Source organism: Galeopterus variegatus, unplaced genomic scaffold (assembly GCF_000696425.1).
Source record: "Galeopterus variegatus unplaced genomic scaffold, G_variegatus-3.0.2 Scaffold964, whole genome shotgun sequence".
NCBI classification, from domain to species: Eukaryota; Metazoa; Chordata; class Mammalia; order Dermoptera; family Cynocephalidae; genus Galeopterus; species Galeopterus variegatus.
Window position 1 is genome coordinate 271755 of NW_007727075.1, and position 22352 is coordinate 294106.

The 22352-nt window shown below is 53.0% G+C and overlaps 1 protein-coding gene and 2 non-coding genes across 3 annotated transcripts; all 3 read right to left on the reverse strand.

The window, feature by feature from the left end:
• Window positions 1-1854: 1854 nt before the first annotated feature.
• KANK2 (KN motif and ankyrin repeat domains 2) lies at window positions 1855-19878 on the reverse strand. Its single transcript, XM_008573789.1, is given in 11 exon segments — window positions 1855-2602; window positions 3320-3409; window positions 3490-3690; window positions 4977-5119; window positions 5679-5898; window positions 6587-6674; window positions 7302-7538; window positions 8423-8525; window positions 8622-8789; window positions 18133-19347; window positions 19842-19878. Coding segments are annotated over 11 exon segments (2556 nt in total). The 3' UTR covers window positions 1855-2548.
• Window positions 16029-16102, reverse strand: TRNAI-GAU. Its single transcript has one exon. It is a non-coding gene; the product is annotated as a tRNA-Ile (tRNA).
• Window positions 16157-16230, reverse strand: TRNAI-GAU. The gene has a single exon. It is a non-coding gene; the product is annotated as a tRNA-Ile (tRNA).
• Window positions 19879-22352: the final 2474 nt, after the last annotated feature.

Below are 22352 nucleotides of genomic sequence, written 5' to 3' on the forward strand. Positions count from 1 at the left end.
AATTTTGAGTTTTGACAACCGGTATATATTATTTTTTCATGAGAAAAAAAATCACTAAAAATCTATTTTTTTCTTTTCTTTGTTTTGGAGGCTGGCTGGTATGGGGATACGAACCCTTTGACGTTAGTGTTAAAACATGGTACTCTAACCAACTGAACCAACCAGCCAGCAAAATCTATTTTTTTCTGAGGTGTTCACAGGGAGTGTCCAATAGAACCTTCTGGGACAGTAGCAATGTTTTGTGACTTCACAGCCTCAAACAGTAGCCACTAGCCATGTGGCTATAGTATCGAACAGTGCTGATCTAGGATAGAGCATAAGGTTTATTGTAATATTCTTAAAACTTTTCTGTAGCTTTGAACATTTTTCAAAATAAGTCCATTTTGAAAGAGAGATCTATATTTTTTTGGCAGCTGGCCGGTATGGGGATCCGAACCCTTGATCTTGGTGTTATAACACCGCGCTCTGAATGGCCGAGCTAACAGGCCGGCTGAGACGTAGCTCTAAAGCTTAACGAGGAGCTTGAGCTTAAAGAAAAGACAGAGACGTCGGCACTATCGGTAGCTTTATTAAATTCATTTACCTTCTAAAAAAAGATTACAAAAAAGAATACTTCATTTAAGTGTAATACTGTCTTTATGGACGTACCGTGGTCGGAAAGTGAAATTAAAGCTCATGAATATACGTGGGAAGAGAAAGGGACAAAAGGCAGGATCGCTGCAGCCCACTGGGTATGGAGAGAGAAGGAACAGCAGAGACAAACGTGGACTTATCTGAGGGGTCACACACTGCTGAGCCACGGAGTAGCTTCTAGAAGCTTAAAAGAAACGCACTCGCTGGCTCTGGGGTTGGACACACGGGCACACAGTGCCTGTACCGCTTCTCAAAGCTGCCCAAAGTAGACGACAGGGGTTGTCCCCAATCAGCTTTGGTTTTCTTTCCCATTTACACACAATCAATCCATCCATCCATCCATCCCTCATGATTGTCTTGTTTGGCCATTAAAACTCTTGTCTTAGGTCCATCCCTTCCATCAAAATCAAAGCAAGCTGCACTCTATCAAGCCAAGAAATCTACTTTTCTAGGAGAGAAGCCAGCACTTTGCTTTATTTAATGAACATGTGAGCTCCTTGGGCTTACTCCGTCCTGCTGAGGTTTGGCTTCCAAAACGCCCTGTAGGCTGAGCTGAGTCCTGGACACGAAAGGGCAGACCACATATTTGGTAGGGAACTGGCTTCCCTATCCTAAGGCACATGTGGAGGCTTGGAACCCTTCTCTTTTTTTTTTTTTTGTCCACCGAGGAAAGAAACAGGAAAGAAAACTAGGTTGAGATTTTGGGGACAAAACAGGCCATAAAGGAAACTGGGAGTATCTCTGGCGTTCCCCATTTCCAGCAGGCTCTGTTCCAGGCAGTTCCGGAAAGTCTCTAGATTGTTAAAAACCAGCAGGCCCTTGTTTGGTTTCGGCAAAGGCCTGTCTCTTTAAGTTCGCGCTGGGAGTCCACCGGGGCAGCCAACTTCTAATCAGGTCCACATGGGGTTTTCAGAGCTCGCCCTGTGTGTTGCCAACAAACCCATGCCCTGTTTCCTTTCCTTTGAGCAGAGAAATTCTGGAGTCCTGGGGACAAAAAGGATGGCCCTGCTACCACAATTCTGGGCTCGGGGACACAGCATCCACTCTGAGAATTGGATTCTTTTTCCTGTGTCTCCAAGTCTGAAGGATCTTCTAGGAAAGTTAACATTTGCCAGGGCCTCTGTGCGGGGAGGGAATGGATTTCTGGGTAATGTCTCATTGTGAAACTCGGTTACAGACAGGTCACAGAGCCTACCGATGTGTCTCAGCTGCAGGGTCCTGGACCCCCACTTGAATGGGGGCGACACTGGCACTGGCAGCGAGAAGGCAGAAGAAAGGACTAAGCTTCTGCTCCTGGTGACAGGGACAGATCAGTTTTGTGAGGCAACCAGAAAATTCCCCCGAGAGCCGTCTGGGGTGGAGTGAACAAAACACTATTATATACCGGACAATTAAATGTGGGGGCTGAAAGGGTGGGGGGCAACGCTTGAGACATGACCCGTGGGTAATAAGATTCAGGATTACAATGCAAAGACGGTATACGGTTCCAGTGACTTTCAAATGTAGCAACAAATAATATGACTCCCCCTCCTGCAACAATGTTTCAAGAATACAGTATTTTTTCCCCTCGCCTTTCTCATCCATAATTGCCGGCTGATTGTTCTCAATGTTTTTCATAAAACCCACAGCCCAGCATCAGCCACTGGCGCCAATTTATACAAGAATTTCGCTTTGGTCTGCGCTGCGGCTGCTTTGAACTGGGGCGCCGGGAAAAGCCACCTCCAGCTGGAGTCCTGTCGCTGTCGGGGCTCCCCCGGGGAAGCAGAAGGAAAACCCACTTGTCTTTGAGACTTGGGGTTTGGAGACTGAGATGGGGGGTGGCCAGAGAGGAGAGAGGCCAGGGAGGGGACAAGGGACGGTTCGCTCTGAGGCTGGCAGGCCCCCGCGGGGAGGCGCCTCTGGCCTCCCTTCACGACTACTCTTCTGCAGAGGACGACGCAGGACTCTCGTCATCTGACATCGGGGCAAACTGAAACGAGAAGCAGAATTCTTTTTGTCTGGCATCCTTACAGATCCCTGCAAGGCGCCACTGGCTTTGCGGCCGGCCCCGTGTGGGTGAGGAAAGAAGGAGGAGTGATCTCTGGCCTCAAGGAGGTGGCGTCCTAGTGGAGACTCCCTGCAGGAGCAAATAAATGCGCGCAGGAGAGGATTCTGATCAGGGATAACGGACAGATGGGAGTGGAGGGGGACAGTGGGTGGTCAGGGAGGGTGATGTCTGAGCTGGTCTCTGAACGATGTCAAGGGACCAGTCACGGGGGAAGGGCATTCCAGGCTGAGCAACCAGCAAGTGCAAAGGCCCTGGGGTAGGAACAGAGAATAAGGCCAGCGTGGCTGGAGTGGAAGTGGAGGGAGTGCAGGGAGGTGAGGGCGGTTTTGCAGGGCCTGGTGGGCTCTGGGGAGGACTACGGCTTTCTCTCTAAGTGAGGTGGGAGCCACGGAGGGTTGTGAGAAGAGGAGGGAGGTGTCCTGACTCGGGTGTTCACAATGACCTCTAGCTGCTGTGAGGAGGACAGACTGGGGGTGGGGTGAGGACAGGAGCTGAGGAACCAGGGCAGGGTAACAGCAGTGGTCCAGGTGGATGATGATGGGGGATGAGGTGATCAAAGCCCCGTATGCCTTTAGCTCTTCATGAACACCCATCTCCTACCAGAGTGCCCACCCTCCATCCCGCTGGGTTGAGACTCACCGAGCACTTGATGTTCATGCGGGAGTACAGCATGGACGCGATCTCACTCTGCCCTGCATCCAAGGCCACCATCAGTGCCGTGCTCCCGTCCTGCAAAGTAGCTGTTGCTATGGTGACACCCCTCGCTGTGTTCCCACCCTCCCCTGGGGTGCGCCTGGGTGGGGACTCACGCGGTCAGTGAGCGAGATGTCGCAGCTGGGCATGGCCAGCAGCAGCCCAGCGATCTCCTTGTGGCCGTGCTCGCAGGCGCACATGAGCGCTGTGGAACCGTCATCATCTTGCACGTTGACATCCGCCTCGCAGGCCAGCAGGGCTTTGACCACGTCCACCCGCCCATGGCTGACCGCCAGCATCAGGGCTGTCTGCCCTGCCTGGGCAGAGGAAGGAACAGAATTATGGTTCACACAGGCTCCAGGGTATGACACTCCTGCTCCTGAACCTGCCATGGCTCCCAAGTACTCTGACGCTGACACACACAACCGCACTCACAGACCTCCTGTATCTCCAACAACTCTTTCTACCACAGGGCCAGACGTAGAAGATCACATATATATAGTTCCATTTATATGAAATATCCAGAATAGGTAAACCCAGAGACAGAAAGCAGATTAGTGGTTTCCAGGGGCTGGAGGAAGATGGCAGGGAAAGGGAAGGACTGTTAATGGGGTGCAGGGTTTCCTTTGGAATGGAATGTTCTGGAACTAGATAGAGGTGGTAGTTGCACAACATTGTAAATGTACTAAATGCCACCAAAGATTGTTCACTTTAAAAGGGTTAATCTAGGGCTAGCCGGTTAGCTCAGTTGGCTGGAGCACAGGGTTATAACACCAAGGTCAAGGGTACGGATCCCCAAACTGGCCAGCCACCACACACAAAAAGGGTGGGGGTTAACCTTATGTGAAATGAATTTCAACTCAAATGAGAAAAAAGAAATCACTAAAATTTTTTTTGAAAATTAAGAAAAACTTAAATCAATAAAAATAAAGCAGGGTCAGCTCCTGTTATGCCCCATCACAGTGCCCTGCTGTTCTGTCACTGCATTTAAGCTACTGGCAATCCCTGCCATCATCGCTGTCCCCACAGGGTCCTCGCTGCCCTGCTTTTCTGCCGGGACACCTCTCTGTGTCCCAGTCACCTCCATAGTCTCCCGGCTTCCATACCCCAACCCGCAGCTGAAAGGAGCTCTCAAATCAGGGATCGGGCCATGCCACTCCCCTCCCTGGTGACTTCCCTCATCCCCCGTGTCCTAACCTGCTCCAAACCCCAGTGATGCCTGAAATTCTGTGGCTCCTGCAGCGCCCGGTTACTTAGTGAGCTTCAGGAGGTGGGACTGTGCCTGCCTATCCACCATTTGGGTCCCCAGTGTCCAGCCGCTGTGAACCCCGTTGCTGCTCAGTGAATTACCAAGCAGCACGCAGGATGGTGTCGGATTATGAAAGGTGAGGACCCCATGTCCTCCATACCCCGCACTTTCCACAAGAAGGTCCTGTGCCAGAGGCAGCAGGTTATTAAGAACAGGGCTCTGGAGCTAGACCACCTGGGTTCAAATCCCGCCTTCTTGACTATGACCTTGAGGAAATGCCTCTGCTTCTCCGAGCCTCAGTTTCCTCGCCTATGGAGTGGCGGCTCCCTGAGGTCATGTTCAGGCGTAGCGTACCTGGCTGGCTTTGGCATTGACGTCTCCGAGCCGGAAGAGCTGTAGAACAGTCTCGATGTCATCCTGAGTCTTCAGGGTGGCCAGAGCCGTGAGCATAATGGGGCTGTAGCCAGCGCGGTTCTGCTTGTCCACCTGGCAGACGCCTGAGCGAGAGGCATGGCAGGGGTGAGCCCTCGGACCAGGCTGCGTCTCTGCCATCAGAATGGAAGCCTTGCTTCACTCTACCACAGTGAGCACTGGGCTCCGTGTCTCCCCCCTCAGTCTAGGCATGGCCTAATTCCTCCCTTTTCTCAGACTGAGGACCCCACTCTGTCCCAGCCAGGGGTCTCCATCTCCATTGTGTTACTCTGTCGGACAAGGGGCTCCGAAGATGGAGACTGTGCCACCCCCATCAGACTTGGGGCTCCTGATGCTGGCACCCATGTTTAGGACTGAGAATAGATGCTAATTTGGAAGAGCCATTGACCCATCAGACTGGCCTATGTCTCCTCCATCAGACTGTGGACTCTGCCTCCTCCATCAGACTGGGAGGGCTACATTCCCCCCACCAGATTGGAGGGTGACATCTTCTCTATCAGACTGGAAGGGCCATGTCTCCCTCATCAGACAGGGAGGGCGGTGTCTCCCCCATCGGGCCATCATACTGGGGGGGGCGACAGACGGCCACTCACTCGGGCCCTTCCCCGTCCCTGCTGGGCTCACCGCTGTCGAGCAGCTGCCGCACCACAGGGAAATTGGCGTGAGACACAGAGTAGTGCAGTGCCGTGTTGCCATTGCTGTCGGCGATGTTGACCACATATTCCAGCAGCCGCGCGGACATGGCCCGGAACGTGACCAGGTGGCGCCGCACAAGCTCGGGGTGTGCATCGCTGCGGCAGGCCAGGCGCAGCCACTCCTGCAGCACTGTGGTGTAGGCCACTTTCTGGATGCAAGTCGGGTGGGAGAGGGGCGTGGGGCGGTGAACCCCAACCCCGCCCGGACAAAGACCCAGGAGGGGAGCATGGCCACTGCACCCCGGGCGAGCCCCCTGGAGCAGTGTGGCGCCCCTGTCCTGGACAGAGCCCTCGAGGAAAGTGTGGATGCACCCAGAAGGAAGCGTGGACACCCCTGTCCCAACAAGACCCTTGAAGGGAAGTGTAGACACGGTCATCCCAGACATGATCCCCAAGGGAGGGTGTGAGCCTCTCCATCCTGGATACAGTCTTTTTTGGGGGGCGGGGGGAGGCTGGCCAGAACAGGGATCGAACCCTTGACCTTGGTTGTTATCAGCACCAGGCTCTACTGGGTGAGCTAACAGGTCAGCCCAATGGATAGTCTTCGAAGGCAAGGAAAAAGGAAAATATGGGAGCCCCCACCCCAATCCCCTGGAAGGAAGAGGAGCAGCAGGCTTGTCCCGTGGGCGATCATCTTGGGGCCCTTCCCCGCCTCCCTGGCGCCTTCCTGGCCCCTCTCCAAGGCCCGTGACTCGAACACCACCCTCCCCCAGCTCCGGGCTTGGATCCCAGGGTCCCCACTGGGCAGATGGAGGGAGACACCGAGAATGAGGAGAAGCCAAGGGTGGGGCTGGAGGGGTCGGAGGGGCTCCACCAAGGCCCAGGGCCCGACCGTACCAGCTCCCGCTCGGTGAGGGCGTTGGGGTTGTCCAGGTACTTTTCCAGGGCCAAGCAGGCTGAGATGAGGTCGGGGCTCAGCTCCATCCTGCCAGGAGCAGATCGGCGGATTTATCTGAGGAGTACCCACCTCCATCTCCTGAGTCCCCCCACTCCTACCCAGAGCTGAGGTGCTTGGGGAGGGGTTCAATACTGTCTACTATGATGCTCACACAGTCCTGACAGGGCTCACCTGAATGGTGGCATCTCAGACCCCCTTCACTTGGGACACACTCTTATACTGCACCTCAAGGGGCAGACAGAGGGAACACACAGACCCCAAGAGAAAGTGGATATATAATCCAAAATTCATTTCAAATGGCCAGTGTGCAGATGAAAAATCTTTCCCAAGGGCAGATTTTTCATCAGGGAAAAAAAGAAAGATATAAATAGGATGGGCAGGTGGAGTAAATGTCCCCCTCAAAAGGTGGGTTGCTTAAGAATAAACTTTGCCTGGCCCCCTAAATCCTAACCCCAGCAGACTGAAATACCCCATCAGGCCCTTTGTCAAAGCCAGACCTTCAGATGTCCAGAAGGAGAAAGTGCTCACTCACTAATTTAGACTAAGGTGTGCATGACTGATGGGGGCTCCCTCAGAGGGCTTGAATGGTGGGGTTTAAGGCAGAGGTCACCTGCCCCTGGCCCTGCCTGAATCCCTCCCTCCCAGAAAACTGACCGGATCTCCTCCTCCGTGTTTGATCCTGATGCCCCCTCAGCCGTGGGCATGTGCTGAGACTCCCTAGACAGCTGGCATTCCTGCTGGCTGGTCTTGGCCATGGCTGGCCCTGTGGGCCTGAGCTGGGGGGCTTTGGCCACACTCGGAACCCTCTCCTCCGTCTCTGGGGCCTCGTTCTCTGTGCTGTCGTTGTCTGAGAAGTTCTCTGCCGTGCTCGAGTCTTCAGAGGACTCATACCTGGGGAGGGAGGACGGATGGGACAGAGGAGACGTTACAGATGGGATGGGACGTGGTGGGGGAGGGACACATGGACCTGGCTACCTGACCTCCCTCAGCCTCAGTTTCCCCATCTGTTAAATGGGGACAATAGCAGTACTGACCTCACGGGGCTGCAGGGCTGCCCCTTATGCAGGTGTTACTGATTCAGACCCTCATCCCACTGCAAGCAGGACCCACCTGTGCTTCTTGCTACTTCTTGACAAAGTCTAAGCTCCTGGGCACGGCATTCAAGGCCCCGAACCAACCATCGCTTACCACTTCCTCCTACCTCTGGGCCTTTACCCAGGCTGTGCCCTCTACCAGGAGAGCCTTCCCCACGCACCACTCTTTTGGTTTTTTGGACGTCTGGCCGGTACAGGGTTCTGAACCCTTGACCTTGGTGCACACGTCCCACTCTTCACCTTGCTAGCTCCTACCTGTCCCGTAGCACACATGTCCCCTCCTTCCCCTGGAGACCCGCACTACCTGAATGTCCCCCATCTTTGCTCCCATCCCACCACACCGTGCTGGAACTGCCATCTGTGTCCTGGACGGGGAGCTTGGTCAGGGCCAGGAGCTGCACCTGGCACCTCCCAGTGGGTAGGATGGTGCAATGGTTATGCCACAGGCTCTGGAGCCAGACCACCCAGGGCAGACTCCTGGGTCACTGTGTGAGCTCCAGCCAAGCGCTCAGACTCCTTGTGCCTCAGTTTCTCCATCTCTCTATGACAGTTTGGTTAAATGAATTAATCAAAGGGAAGGACTTAGAATGGGGTACTGGGTACATTCTTGTGCAGGAACGAACTGAGGAGCAAGCAGGAGTGAGGAGAGGACAGGGAGTGGAGGACGGGGGCTCCCCTCACCCGCCATTGACCCCCACGAACTGGAGGCTTCTCCGGTGGGCCGCCGGGTCTGTGGGCTCCTCTTTCCGCTTCATGATGGACCGCACGCCTGCCTGGGGACCACCTAGTGGGGAGGGCGGTGTCAGGACAGTCCCTTGCAGCCAGACTCTGAGCCTGGGCCTGCTGGCGCCCCATCCCTTTTGGTGGTCACCCCACTTACCTGCACCCCCAGCCTCCTCTGATTTGTGCGAGGTTGCTTGCCTGGTGGACCCTCTGTTGGTGGCATCGTGGGCGGGCACCTGGCCTGCGTTCTTCTCAGGCTGCACCAGCGAGGCCGCTGTGGACCCTGTGGGTGATGAGGACGACTCTGCAAGGGCCTGTGGGGGACCTGGAGGGACAGGAAATGAGGCATCCCTGTGGGTCGTAACAGCCAAACAACAACAATCACAACAGCTGTCACCTGTGGATCACATACCCTGGGCCAGGCACTGTCTGAGGGCTAATTCTTGTGTTACCTTGTCAAATCTTCCAAGCCCACCAGAGGGTTGGATTATTACAGATGAGGAAACTGAGGCACAGAGAGTTGCCAAGGTCACCCAGCCAGCGAGGAGCAGAATGCAATTCCAACTCCAGTCTGTTGCCTGCCCTGCAGCTGTTCAGGGACAAGGAGGACCCTGCACCCCACGATCCTGCCTCAAGACCACCCCCACCTCTGATGTCATCTAGAAAAAAGGTCTGATGACAGCCGAGCAAGGTGGTCACAGCAGAGACTCAAATCTCTCACCTATCAGCTGTGTGACCTCAGGCAGGTTACTTAACCTCTCTGTGCCCCAGACAAATGACATTTCGTACTTCGTGGTGCTGGGCAAACGAAGTTGGTGACTCAGTGCCAGCATATCAAGAGTGCTCGAGAAGCATTTGGGTTTTTTGTGGGCAGCTGGCCGGTATGGGGATCCAAACCCTTGACCCTGGTGTTACAAAGCTGCGCTCTAACCAACTGAGCTAACATAAACTATATTTTTGACAGGACTTAAAAGTGTTATGGTTTTTTCGCCTCAAAGCAGGATTGTGTTGTGAATATCATTTTGCATCCAGCTTCCTTCTCTTTTTCTTCATGTAACATTAAGCAGGATTACTTTAACGAGACAAAGAAACAATAAGGGCTATTAGAAAATTAAAATTAAAATCCACCCAGGAGTTTCAGCTGGAGAAGATGAGAAAGTTCTGGAGATGGATGGTGGGGACGGCTGCATGACAGGATGAGTGTGCTCTATGCCACTGAATCGTATACTTAAAAATGGCTAAAATGGTAAATTTAATGTAATGTGTATTTTATCACCATTAAATAAATCAGACCCACCCAAGCTAGTCTGCAGACAAAGGTGACTCCCAGGGCATCAGACCCCGGGGGTGTCCCCGCCCAGGCTGGGAATGGGGATGTCGGGGAGTTCAAGTCCTGGATCTCCAGCTTGGAGTGTGGAATAAAAATTTGGTTTAGGGCTAGCCTGTTAGCTCATTTGGTTGGAGTACGGTGCCGATCATACCAAGATCAAGGGTTTGGATCCCTGTACTGACCAGCTGCCAAAAAAAAAAAAAAAAAAAAAAAAAATCCAGTTTCCACTTTGAGTGGCCGCCCACATCTTGGAATCTACTCAGGTCCCCCCAGGCCACGTGTGGCTTCTGTGTCACCACTTCCTCAGGGCCTTCCCTTCCTGCCACTGCCCACTGACTCTGAAGACCAATTCATTTTAATTCCCTTTAATGGCTAAAAGTGTTTTTTTTTTTTTTAAAGATGACTGGTAAGGGGATTTTAACCCTTGACCTGGTGTTGTCAGCACCACGCTCTCCCAAGTGAGCCACAGCCCGGCCCTTAAAAATGCTTTTGACATACACAGTAACTATGTCCTCAAGTTCACGGGTGACTCTCAAGTTTACTAAAGAACAGGGAGTAAATGCTCAACACAAGTGAAGAGTGCAGACAGGGCAGGGCTGCATGAGACACTTGGTCATAAAGGCTTCCAACAGCATCCCCTGTCCAGGGTGTGGCTGGCCCAGGCCTCACCCAGAGCTGGGGTTTGAACTCCCATGGGAGCAAATGCCAGGTTGTTATGTTGATCTGATGTTTAAAAATTTAAAAATTTATATTTACTTTTAATTTTTTTGTGTGCAGCTGGCCAGTATGGGGATTCAAACCCGTGACCTTGGTGTTATAACATGGTGCTCTAACCAACTGAAACCTTGACAATAAATTCACATGAAATAAACACACACACTGTATGGCCAAGTGAAATGTGTCAGGAGCCAGGTAATCCATTCACAATCTCAATCTCTGCCCAAAACTCAGGGCTCCTGATTGAAAATCCTAGAAGAGCCAGACAATGAGCTGGAGTAACATTATGCCCAGTGAAATAAACTAGGCATGAAAGGACACACACTGTATGTTTCCACCCATAGGAGGGCCCAGAGTAGTCAGATCCATAAAGACAGAAAGTGGAATTGTGGGTGCCAGGGGCTGGGGAGGGGAATGGGGAGTGGGTGTTTAATGCAGGCAGAGTTTCAGTTGGAGAAGATGAGAAAGTTCTAGAGATGGATGATGGTGATGGTTGGACAACCATGTGAATGTACTTAATGCCTCTGAACTGTATATTCAAAAACAGTGAAGATGATAAGTTTTACGTTAGGTGTATTTTACCAGGATTTTAAAAAAGTGAACAGAAAAATAAACTGGAGCAACACCAAAGTCCATTCTGCCCCAAGAGAAAAGCAGACACTGTTTTTAAAAGCTTTGATGGCTCCTTCTAGCCTGAGGATTTCAAGGCTAGACACTGAAATGCTAGAACAACAACAAAAAATAATAAAATGGGTAATATTTATTTTTGTTTTCCACTAAGGGGCAAACTGATCCCAAAATTGATGTAGATTTAGTTAAAGCCCGTGTCAAGCTCACACAGTCTTTTTGTTGTTGTTGTTGTCTTCTTGATGGCTGGTTGGTATTGGAGTCCAAACCCTTGACCTTAGTGTTATAACTCCACGCTCTAACCAACTGAGCTAACTGGCCAGCCCCAAGCTAACACAAATTTACAAAAGAAGTGCAGAGATGGGGAATCCAGTCTGCCACAGAGTAAAATATATTCCAAAGCTACAACAATCAAAACAGCAGGGCATTGTTGTATAAACAACAGGCCAAAGGAACAGAGGACAGAGCCCAGCACAGACTCCAATCTCAGGGAACTGGAGGAAAGATTTGTGTCCACAAATCAGTGGGAAAGGATGAGTTCTGTGGTGTGGTACTGGGAAATGCAGCTTACTCTACTGAGAAAAATCAAGCCAGATTCCTACCTCACACTGTATACCTGAAAGAAACTATGAAGGATTAAAGCTAAATGAAGAAAATGTAGCAGAATATTACGGGGCCTCAGGAAGGGGAAAGATTCCTTTAAAAATTCCTCAAAGCAGGGCTGACCAGTTAGCTCGGCTGGTTAAAGCACAGCCTTATAACACCAAGGTCAAGGGTTTAGTTCCCTGCACTAGCCAGCTGCCCCCCCCCCAAAAAAAAAAAAGAAAATAAAAATTCCTCAAAGCTTAGACCACATATGAAAAATACAATGGGCTTAATTATATCCAAAATGCAGATTTCTATTTGACTTAAAAAAAAACCCCTCATAAACAAAGTTAATCAATAGAAGAGAGAGATGGCAGGCAAGGGGAGATATTTGCATAGCCAAAAACGTGCAAAGGATTATCTTCTAGCTCAGAGATCAACAGACTTTTTCTGTAAAAAGCCAGATAAGTAAATATTTTTGGCTGTGCGGGCCATAAGGTGTCAGTCACAACCATTTGATTCTGACGTTGCTGTAATGCAAAAGCAGCCACAGACGGTATGTAAATGAATAGGCGTGGCTACGTCCCAATAAATTTGAATTTCATATAATTTTGCTCATGTCACAAAATATTATTCTTGGGCTGGCCAGGTAGTGGTGTTGTAACACCCAGGTCAAGGGTTCAGATCCCCATACAGGCCAGCTGCCAAAAAAAATATATATATATTTTCAAATTTTTTAATCATTTAAGAACGTAAAAACCATTCTTAGCTGTGGGCCATACATAAAAAAGCAGGTGGCAGGCTGGATTTGGCCCGCAGGATATAGTTTGCCAATCCTTATTCTGGAATATGCCAGGAACTTCTAAAAATTGCTCACAGAAAAATGGACAAAGGTTACATATAAGGGACCCACAGAGGAATCTTATTAAACATAGAGGAGATGCCCAACCTCACCCAACATCAGAAATGCAAATTAAAACAATAAGGAAATACCACTTTACGCCAGCAGCAGATGGGCAAAAAAATTAGAAAGATGGATGAAAAGGTATGTTGGTGAGAATGTGGGGAAACAGGCACCTCAGAATGTGGACCAGAGAGAGCTTTTTTGGAGAGGATGAGACAGGACTGGAAGTTATATTTTCCCTCCCCTGTGACCCAGCAACCCCACGGGAGGGGATGCGGGTGGATGGCCCCAGCATCGTTCCTGGTGGCAGGAAGTTGGAAGGAACCCAGGTACCCACCAAGATGGGGTGAGCTAAGAAAAATGTAGTGCTGTATACACCTAGAGCAGAAATCTATGCAGCCATTAAAAGCGACAAACCAGATTAACAAACATCACTGTGGAGAGTTCAAAAATAGTGTATGGAGAGGAAAAAATAAGAGACAGAGATTTTGTTTTTCTGAAGCACAATACCATTTAAGGAAACTAGACATACACAGGGCATATTTTTCAAGGAGACCCAAATATCTTTTTGTTGTTGTTGTTTTTAAGTGGCTGGGCAACATGGGGATCCGAACCCATGACCTTGGTGTTGTAACACTGTGCTCTAACCAACTGAGCTAACTGGCCAGCCCCAAATATTTAAATAAGCTTCTGGATGATGGATTACAATGTATTAAATGGGGTGAGGGTGGAATTAATGGTGGGGGTATGTGAATGGCCTAGAGCAGAGGTTGGCAAGCTGCAGACTGTGGGCACAGTTGTTTTGCGTGTGTGGCAGCTGGCCAGCATGGGGATCCAAACCCAGTTTTTACATTTTTTAACGGCTGGAAAAAAGTCAAAAGAAGAATACTATTTGGGACATGTGAAAAGTACATGAAATTGAAATTTTGGGCTTGCTGGTTAGCTCAGTTGATGAGAGCACGGTGTTGACAACACCAAGGTCAAGGGTTCAGATCCCAGCCATCCCCCTCCGCCAAAAAAAAAAAAAAGAAATTGAAATTTCAGTGTCCACAAATAAAGTTTTATTGGGATACTCTAATGCTTGTTCCCTGACATATTGGCTACGGTGCTTTTGCGTTTGCAAATGGCGTAACTGAGGCACCAAACTCATCGAAATGTATACATACGATATGTCTGATTTTTTGCACATTAAGTGTACCTCAATAAAGCAGAGGAAAAAAAACAGAGGCAGAGTTCACTTGATGTGACAGAGACTGTATGGTCTGCAAAGCTGAAAATACTTACCGACCCTTGGCACTGAGGATAGAAGAGGAAGGGATAAAAATAATGAGCAAGGGGTTGGCCTGTTCACTCAGTTGGTTAGAGTGCATTATTGATGTCACCAAGGTCAAGGGTTTGGATCCCCAGGCTGGCCAGCCACCAATAAATAAGTAAAACTAAAAAAAATAAAAATAAGTAAAACAAGAGAGGTGGTGTGCACAGACCAATGGAGATGCCTGCCATGAGCTGAAGAATTAGATGAACTCAATTTCGGGCTCCTTCAGTTCAAAGGAAATAATAAAAATTTTTATCACTCAGCCATCCCATGCAGGGAGGGTGCGAGGCCATGGGGCAACAGTCATCAAGGTCCTCAAAAATGCCCTTCCAGAAACCTGAGAAAACAGATCAGAGGATATGAGGGGCTTCCAAGAAAGGACAACCTCATGGCACTGTTGACAAAGAAAAACTGGACGCAACTCAATGGTCAGGCATCAGGGCCAGTCCTGTAAATCTCAGTCTCCCCACTCAGAAAATGGTGCGACTGTTAAAAAATGAACAGCATATCCAAAGAATTTTTACTAACCCAAGAAATACTTCTGAAATAATGTGAAATCAAAGATGGAGTTTAAATCCCAGCTTTGAGGACTGTGGGCAAATCCCTTAACCTCCCTGGGCCTCAGTTTCCTCATCTGTAAAATGGGGATAAAAACATTACCCACCTCATAATGTCACTGGAGATTTAAATGAATTAAAATGAAAGCAAAATTCAAAACAAACCAGGGCAGGCCCTGTGGCGCACTCGGGAGAGTGCGGTGCTGGGAGCTCAGCGATGCTCCCGCCGTGGGTTCGGATCCTATATGGGAATGGCCGGTGCACTCACTGGCTGAGCGCGGTGAGGGCGACACCACACCAAGGGTTGCGATCCCCTTACCAGTCACGAAAAAGACAAAAAAAGAAATTCAAAACAAACCAAAACAACAATTTCCATCAGCTCTGTGCTGCCAGACTTGAAAAACACACATTTTATGTATTAAAAAATTAGGAAGCAAAGCAGCAGAAGCACTGACAGCAGCTACACTGGGTGGTGGTGGGTTTATAGGTTTTTGTTCTTCTAGATTTTTCTGTCCTTTCTGAACATTCCACAAAGCATATGAATCACTTTCATGGGAATATGTTTTGAACAAGAGCACTGGGAATTTCAAAGCTTTGGAGAGATCCCACCGGTACACATCCCTGGTTGCCCCTTTTCCCGCTGACCCATCTGAGGTGACTTTGCCAGGTGTGGGGGTTGGGGGGAAGGATAGAATTCTGTGGGGTCTCCAGTCCCCTGCCCCCCCACCTTTGGCAGCCTGAGGGGAAGCTGGCCTCCCACCCTCCCTGCCCTCTGGCTACAGAGAGTGAATTCCTGCTCTGCTAAAAAAACAGTGTCCTTGCTAGACGGTAAACAGGTTGGGCCCCTCTCTGTCTCCTCCTCCAGGAAGCCCTCCCTCATCTACTCACCAAGCTGCCCAGCCCAAGCAAACACAACACGACCACATCTCCCGAGCACCTGTCAAGTCCTTGTACCATCTCATTTCATTTCCCATATCACTCCTCGCCACAGCACAGGAGCCCTGTGGAACCCAGTTCCCTGGTGCTCAGACTCCCCCGTCCCTCGTTTCTCTGGCCTCATCACATTCTAGCTGGTTTGACACCTCGACAAGCCTGAGCCCCTCCTCACCTCAGGGTCTCTGTTCCTGTTGTGTCCCCGCCTGGAACACTCTCTTTTCCACCCCTTTAACCACCTGGCTGCTTCTTCCTGTTCACATCTCGGCTCACCTCGAGCCCCTTTTATGCACCTGGTGCCATGTTGAACCCTTGACATGAATTAATGTATTGAAGCCTCACATTAATCTGGTGACATCGTGCTGTCAGGACACTTGATTTGCAAATCAGAGAACTGAGGCATGGAGAGGCTAAATAGCATACTTAAGGAAACCAAGCCAGAGAACAGGTAAACCAGGATTTACACCCAGGCCACGACCCCATTCAATCACTACCAACCCCTGCCCCCATTTTATTTGCTTCAAACACGTATTCTCTGAAATGATATTTCTTCGCTTATTTACTGCAGTCTTATTTATTATTAATTTTTTGGCAGCTGGACAGCACAGGGCTCGAACCTGTGACCTTTGTGTTATCAGCACCATGCTCTAACCAGCTGAGCTAACCGGCCAGCATTTCTTCGCTTATTTACTGCAGTCTTATTTATTATTAATTTTTTGGCAGCTGGACAGCACAGGGATCGAACCTGTGACCTTTGTGTTATCAGCACCATGCTCTAACCAGCTGAGCTAACCGGCCAGCCCAATTAATTTCTTTCTTTAGCTCCCTCCCCGTTATTTATTTATATGCAGGGACTTTAGCATCTGTCTTGTTCACCGCTGTGGCCTCAGTGCCTAGAAAAGTCGGGTGCACTGTAGGCACTTGGTAAACATGTTTTGAATGAGAAGATATTGAAATGAATGAATACATTCCAGCTCTGCCCAAGGAAGGCAGAGACTGGAGCTGGCTGCAGCAAGTGGGGGTTAAGTGAGACACAAGGAAGAACTTCCAGAGGTGGGAGGTTTCACAGTGGGTGGACATTGCTACGTCTGTATGTCCTGCAGGCAGGAGGCCCCACGGCTGCTCTGGCAGGCGCAAGTGGAATAACGATGGCCACTCAGAGATTCTGGGGCTGAGCTGGGCAGGCCCCCTGGCTGGGGGCCAGAGCCGCAGGGCCGGGTGTTTGCGATGGATATGGAGCAGAAGGGTGGTGTCCGGAGCTGGCCAGAAACAACACAGGCAAGCAAAAAAAACACAGCTGGGTCCCTGCTCTCCAGCCTGTGCCCTCTGGACCCTCAGTAGGGCTCTGGCCACCTGACACTTGAGACTGCGATGACAACTTGGACCCCGCCTCCAAGCCCTGCCACAGGGTCAAGCTGAGCTGGGTTCAGATCCTGGCTCGGCCACTTCCTGGCTGTGTGACACAGGTCAAGTGAATCCTCTCCCTAAGCCTCAGTTTCCTCAGCTATAAACAGGGTTGACCTAAAAGTTACCAGCAGAAGCAGCAATGAGTACTTACTGTGTGCATTAATTTGCAAAAGTTCTTAGATGTGGGGACCATTATTATGTCTCTTCACAGAAAAAGAAGCTGAGGCCCAGAGAGGTGACATTGCTCACCCAGGGCCACACAGAAAAAAGTGGAATTTGAACTCAGATCACATGGTGCAGCCTCTTTAACCCTCCTTGCATGAAACATTTAGCATAGCATCTGGAACCCCCCAGCTGGTACTTGCTAAAGAATAGTTGTCATTATTATGAATCGTTACAGCAGCTTCTCCCAGGAGCCTCAGGGCGGTGGGGCAGCTGGCATTCCACACAACCAGGATTCCCTTTCCTGGCATGAGGACTCAGCATTTCCTCTGGGGAGCACTCTTTCCCTCCCTCAAAGGCCACTGGGCTTGGGTGGGGCTCCTGTACCCCCAGCATCCAGGCTGGGCAATGAGGGACATAGGAATTGGCACCCCTGGGATTTTTACTGGTGCTATTTGGATTAAGGGGCTCCCTTTCCAGTGAGCTAGAAGGACAGATGCCTGGAGCAATGGAGCCACCTTCCTTTGCCTGACTGAGACAGAAGCGCCCAGCGTAGATAAAAGAAGAGAAAGAGAGCAAGTTCGAGATTCCTGCTGACATCTGAGCACCTGGATCCAGCCATGCCTGAAGCTGTCCCTAGGTTGCCTGAACAACACATTTCCTTTTCATTGCTTAAACTGGTCTGAAGGGGCTGGCCTGTGGCTCACTTGGGAGAGCGTGGTGCTGACAACACCAAGTCAAGGGTTAAGATCCCCTTACTGCTCATCTTTAAAAAAAAACAAACAAAACTGGTCTGAGATTCATTCCTGCCACTTACTTAATAAACAGGGAAGTTTTTTGCCCAGCAAACCAATAGCCTTGGGGAACCTCCCCCAAATACCTCCTGTTTTCTGGATACTTACAATGTGCCAGACACCCAGTTTCTCTGCACAGTCCCTACAGCCCTGAGGTCAGTGGCACAATTCCCCCCTTTTGCAGATGAAGAGACAGAGGCTCCGAGAGCGGAGCGATCTGTCTGGTAGAAGGTGGGGGCTAGCGCTGGGGCTGGACCCAGGCATTCCAAGGGTCCAGGCTGAGCCATGGGAAGAAAGAGGGGTGCCCAACCGTTCTCCCCTGCCCATGATCACTTACCTGCTGCCAGCGCATCGCAGCTTCGGTCTGTGATGCTGATCTTCTTCACCACGTGGACGTTACCGGTGGTCGCCGTGGGCACAGGGCACATTGTCTCCACCACCTCATGGCTGCGGAACACAGCGGGGCTCTCTGCCCTGCCGGATGTCGCCAGGGCCCTCAGCCCTGCTCCATAGGGCTCCAGACTCTGGGCACGCTGTGCCGGGGCCCCAGCAGCTGTGCTGGCTGCCACCTCCACCTCCCGTGGCCCCTCCACTACCCGGACAGTGTCCACGCGGACCGGGCTGTCTGGCGGTGGCTAGGCCTGTGGCTGGGGGTCAACCTGCCGGGCCTGAGCTGCCTGCAGCTCCTGTAGTGCTTTTTTGAGCTGGGTCTCCAGCACAGCGATCTTGGCGGCAAGGGCTGCTTCCCCATCAGGCATGCCCAAGTCCCGCTCTCGGACCCAGGTGCCCACGCTTCGGGTCTCCAGTGCCACCGGGTCCTCAGGGGGGTCAGGGAGGTCCAGGCAGAGCTCGCTGCGGCCCCGGGCCCCTGCAGGGTGGCCCAGGAACTTCTGGCTTTTGAGCTGCACCGTGAGCTGTCGCTTTTCCTCCTGCAGCACTGACAGCTTTACCTGGAGCACGGGGATCAGCTTTACCTGCTCCTCCAGCTGCCGCAGCTTGCGCAGGGCACCTGCCATCTGCTCCCGCACATGGGCCAGGTGCCCGGCGCTGGGTGGCACCGGCGTGGACAGTCCTGAGCTGCGTGGGGTTGGGGGTGGCAGCCCCACACCCACCAAGGAGTTGGTGGAGCCAGCCGCGCTGGGAGTCAGGGAGCCCAGGCCAGTGGGCGCGGCCGCCTGGTCCTCGAGGCGGCGCCGGGCATCGAGCAACGTGCGTTCGACGCGCGGGTTGAAGCCCCCGCGGGCCTCCAGGGCACCGTACTGCGGGTAGAAGCCACGGCCACAGTAGGAGTAGGCTGAGTGGCGGCTGTCCCCGCTGGCGTTGGAGCACAGCGACTCGGTGGATGTCCACCAGGGGCCAGGGCCGCGGGGAAGCGAGCCCAGACGTGGGCGGCGCTGCACGGCCACACGTCGCAGCGTGTGGCCCTTCTCGATGTCATCCACGTATTTGAGGAAGTCCAGGTCGAGGCGGTAGCCGTAGGGAGTCTCCACGGAGTAGGGCGGGTCGGGCTCCTTGGCTGGGAAGGCGGGTGGGGAGGCTGGGCCGGGGGTCCCTGGGGTGGGGGGAAACACCGGTGCCTCTGAATACTGCTGTCCCTTCTCCGGGCAAAGACTGATGTCCTGGGAGAGTCAGGGTTTATCTGCCCAAGGGATTGGAGCCCACTGGGCGCTCAACTGTGCCTGTCTTCAGTCTCAGACCCTCAGGGAGGTGCTGTGCCACCCAAGCACCAAACCCCCAGGGCAGGGCTGTGACTCCCCCCTGAAGCCCCCAGTGCTGGGCCGTATCCTCCCTCAAATCCCCCAGGACAGGGCCCTATCTGCTCCCTTAGACTAAACCCCTTTCCTGGCAAGACTCTGCCTCCCCCCTCAGACCCTTGCAGGGTGGGGCTGTGTCTCCCCCATCAGATCCTCCCAGGTTAGGGCTGTATTCTTCTTCAAGCCCCCCAGGACAGGGCCTGCCTCCTCCCTCAGACCCTCCAAGGCAGAGCCATGTCTTCCCCTCTCAAGCCCCCCAGGGCAGAGCCCTCTTCCACCTGAGACCCCTGACCTGGGAAGGGGGCTGGCACGTGCAGGACTTGGGCCATCCTCCTGTCTGTGGACGCTCCTCAGGAGTCACTTGGGGGACTGTAAGTCAGACTGCCTACAGCACTGGCTGAGGCTCACCTGGGGAGGGGGGCGTTGGAGGAGGGAGTCAGGAGGAGGGGAGGAGAGGTGGCCGTCCCCTCCACAGCTGCCCCATCCAGCCTCCCACCCAGGTCTGGGCCCTCATAGGGGCACAGTCTGCCTGGCTGCAGAAAGTGGGGGGTGGGGGGGTAAGGCCTGGAACAAAGAAACCAAACCTCACTGCTTCTTGCACATCTGTCCAGCCCCTGGACAGGCTCCAGCTGTTCCCACAGCTCTGCCTCCACCCGGCCCCCAGGCTGGGGGGCCCTAAGCCCAATAGGCCCCACCCTTCCTGCACCCCCTCCCCTCAGCCCAGGCCCAGAGCTGGCCACAGGGAAAGATGGGAGCTGGGGTGCTAATGGAGGGGGGACAGTTTTCCTGCATGGATCTAGGGAGACTAAGAAAGACAGGGCAGAGAGTAGGGGACCCCAAGCAACCCCAAAGCAGAGAGCTCAGTCAGGCCAGGCCTGGGGGGGGGGGCGATAGGAAAAGTGGGGGAGGCAGTGAGGAGCAAAGCCTTTCCCCTTTATGGAAACAATTTTCTCTAAAAATAAACAGTTTCGCTGCCGGGCTACACAGAACTTCCTGCCCCCCCAGGATGTGTCCGGGCTGGGGGTGCAGCAGGGATAGAGGCTGGGTGAGGCCCGGCAAGTCATGGGTATACAGGGAGGAAGTAAGAGGGGTGCCCGGAGGCTGCAAAGGGAGGGACAATCAGGGCCTCTCACTAGCCCCCCTCAGCCCTGGAGGCTGGCCAGGGCCCTTTTGTCCCCCACGCCCCGCCTGAATTTGGCCAGTCCTTTCTGCTGTCTGATCTCCAGCCACCCTGCTGCAGAGACCCTGGCCCATCCCACCACCAGAGTGGACCTGTTTTGGCCTGTGGGCACCAGGGCAGCGGATACCTGGGAGGATGGGCCAGGTGTGGCACCTGCCGGGCATGAAGGCAGAGCCGGGGCTCCAGGGGTGGCTTGTCCTTGTTCTCACGTCCTGTCCTGCTTGGTGTCTTGCTTAGTCTCTCTCCACGTCTCTCTGCGTCTCTTCACGTCTCTGTCTCTCTGTGTCCCTCTCCACTTCTCTCTCCCTGTCTCTCCACGTCTCTGTCCCCACTTCTTTGACTTTCAACACCTGGAACACATGGTCACCGATTGTAGGAAATTTGTTTTCCATCTGCCTGGAGGCTCACTCCCTGAGCAACAGGACGTTGATCAAAAATATTTTCTGGGGACCTAAGAGAGACCTTGAGAAAGGGGCAGGATTGGAATAGCTTTTGGGAGGCGGAGGTGGGGGGGACAAAAAATATTAATAACTGTAGTAATAATAACAGCAACTCTTTTGTCATGACCACCCCACGAGGTGGGTAGTTATCAGACCTGTTTCACAGATGGGGAATCCAGGGGCACAGAAAGGTACAGTGATTTGCCCAGGGTCAAGGGAGGGTGGGGGCTGGGGGTGGAAGTGGCTGGGCCTGAACTTGAACCTAAGCCTGGCAGATCCCTCCACCGTCCACAAAGCCACCTCCTCCAGAATCCACACCCTCTACCTATTTCCCAGACGTGGAGACTGAGGTCTGAGGATCCCCCAGTCACCTGACCTCCCTCCATGAGAAACGACATGAGAGTGGGTGGTGGTAGTGGGGTGTCTGTGGCTGAGGCCCCTCTTGCTATGGGACCCCTGGAGTGGGGTGGGGAAGGGCAGACGGGATATGGCAGAGAGATGGAGAGATGGGGACAGGTGGGGGGTCTCTCCAAAGCCCCCTCCCCAGACTGGCCTAGACCTCTCCGGGGTCTTCCTGGCCCTCTCCCCGCCCCAAAGTTGAGGGGGAGGAGGAGCCCGCCCTGTGCAGCAGGGGGCGGGGCCTGCGGGGACCGGGCTAATGGCAAACAGCTGCGGCTCCCCAAGCCGGCCCAGCCACCAGGCCGAGGCCCAACCCGGCCGGACGCTCGGCCGCCTTCCCGCCGCCTGGGGCCTGGCTCCAGCCCGGCCGGGCCGCGGAGTAGGGCGAGGGAGGACAGAGCGGGGAGGGGACACAGAGGCAGAGAGGGGGACAGAGATAGGGGAGGGGGCAGTGGACGAGGAACACATGGAGGTGGATGGGGGAAGAAGGGAAGGGGTCAGAGATGGGGAGGGGGCACTGACGCGGGGATCGAGACACCCAGGTCCGGAAAGTTTGGGCACAGATGGTGGAGCTGCAGGCAGCGGCTGCACAGAGACCCTGAGGTCGTGCCCCGGAGTTGGAGGTGGGGTAGGGGACGATCGCACTCGAACCCCGGGCCGGCCTCGAACCCCGACCCAGTCCCGGGTCCTACTCGCCTGGCGCGCTCCGGCCGCCGCCGTCCCTGCGTCCCGCCGCCCGGGCGTCCTCCGCGCGCCGCCGCTCGGCCACAGGCCCTCGGCGGTG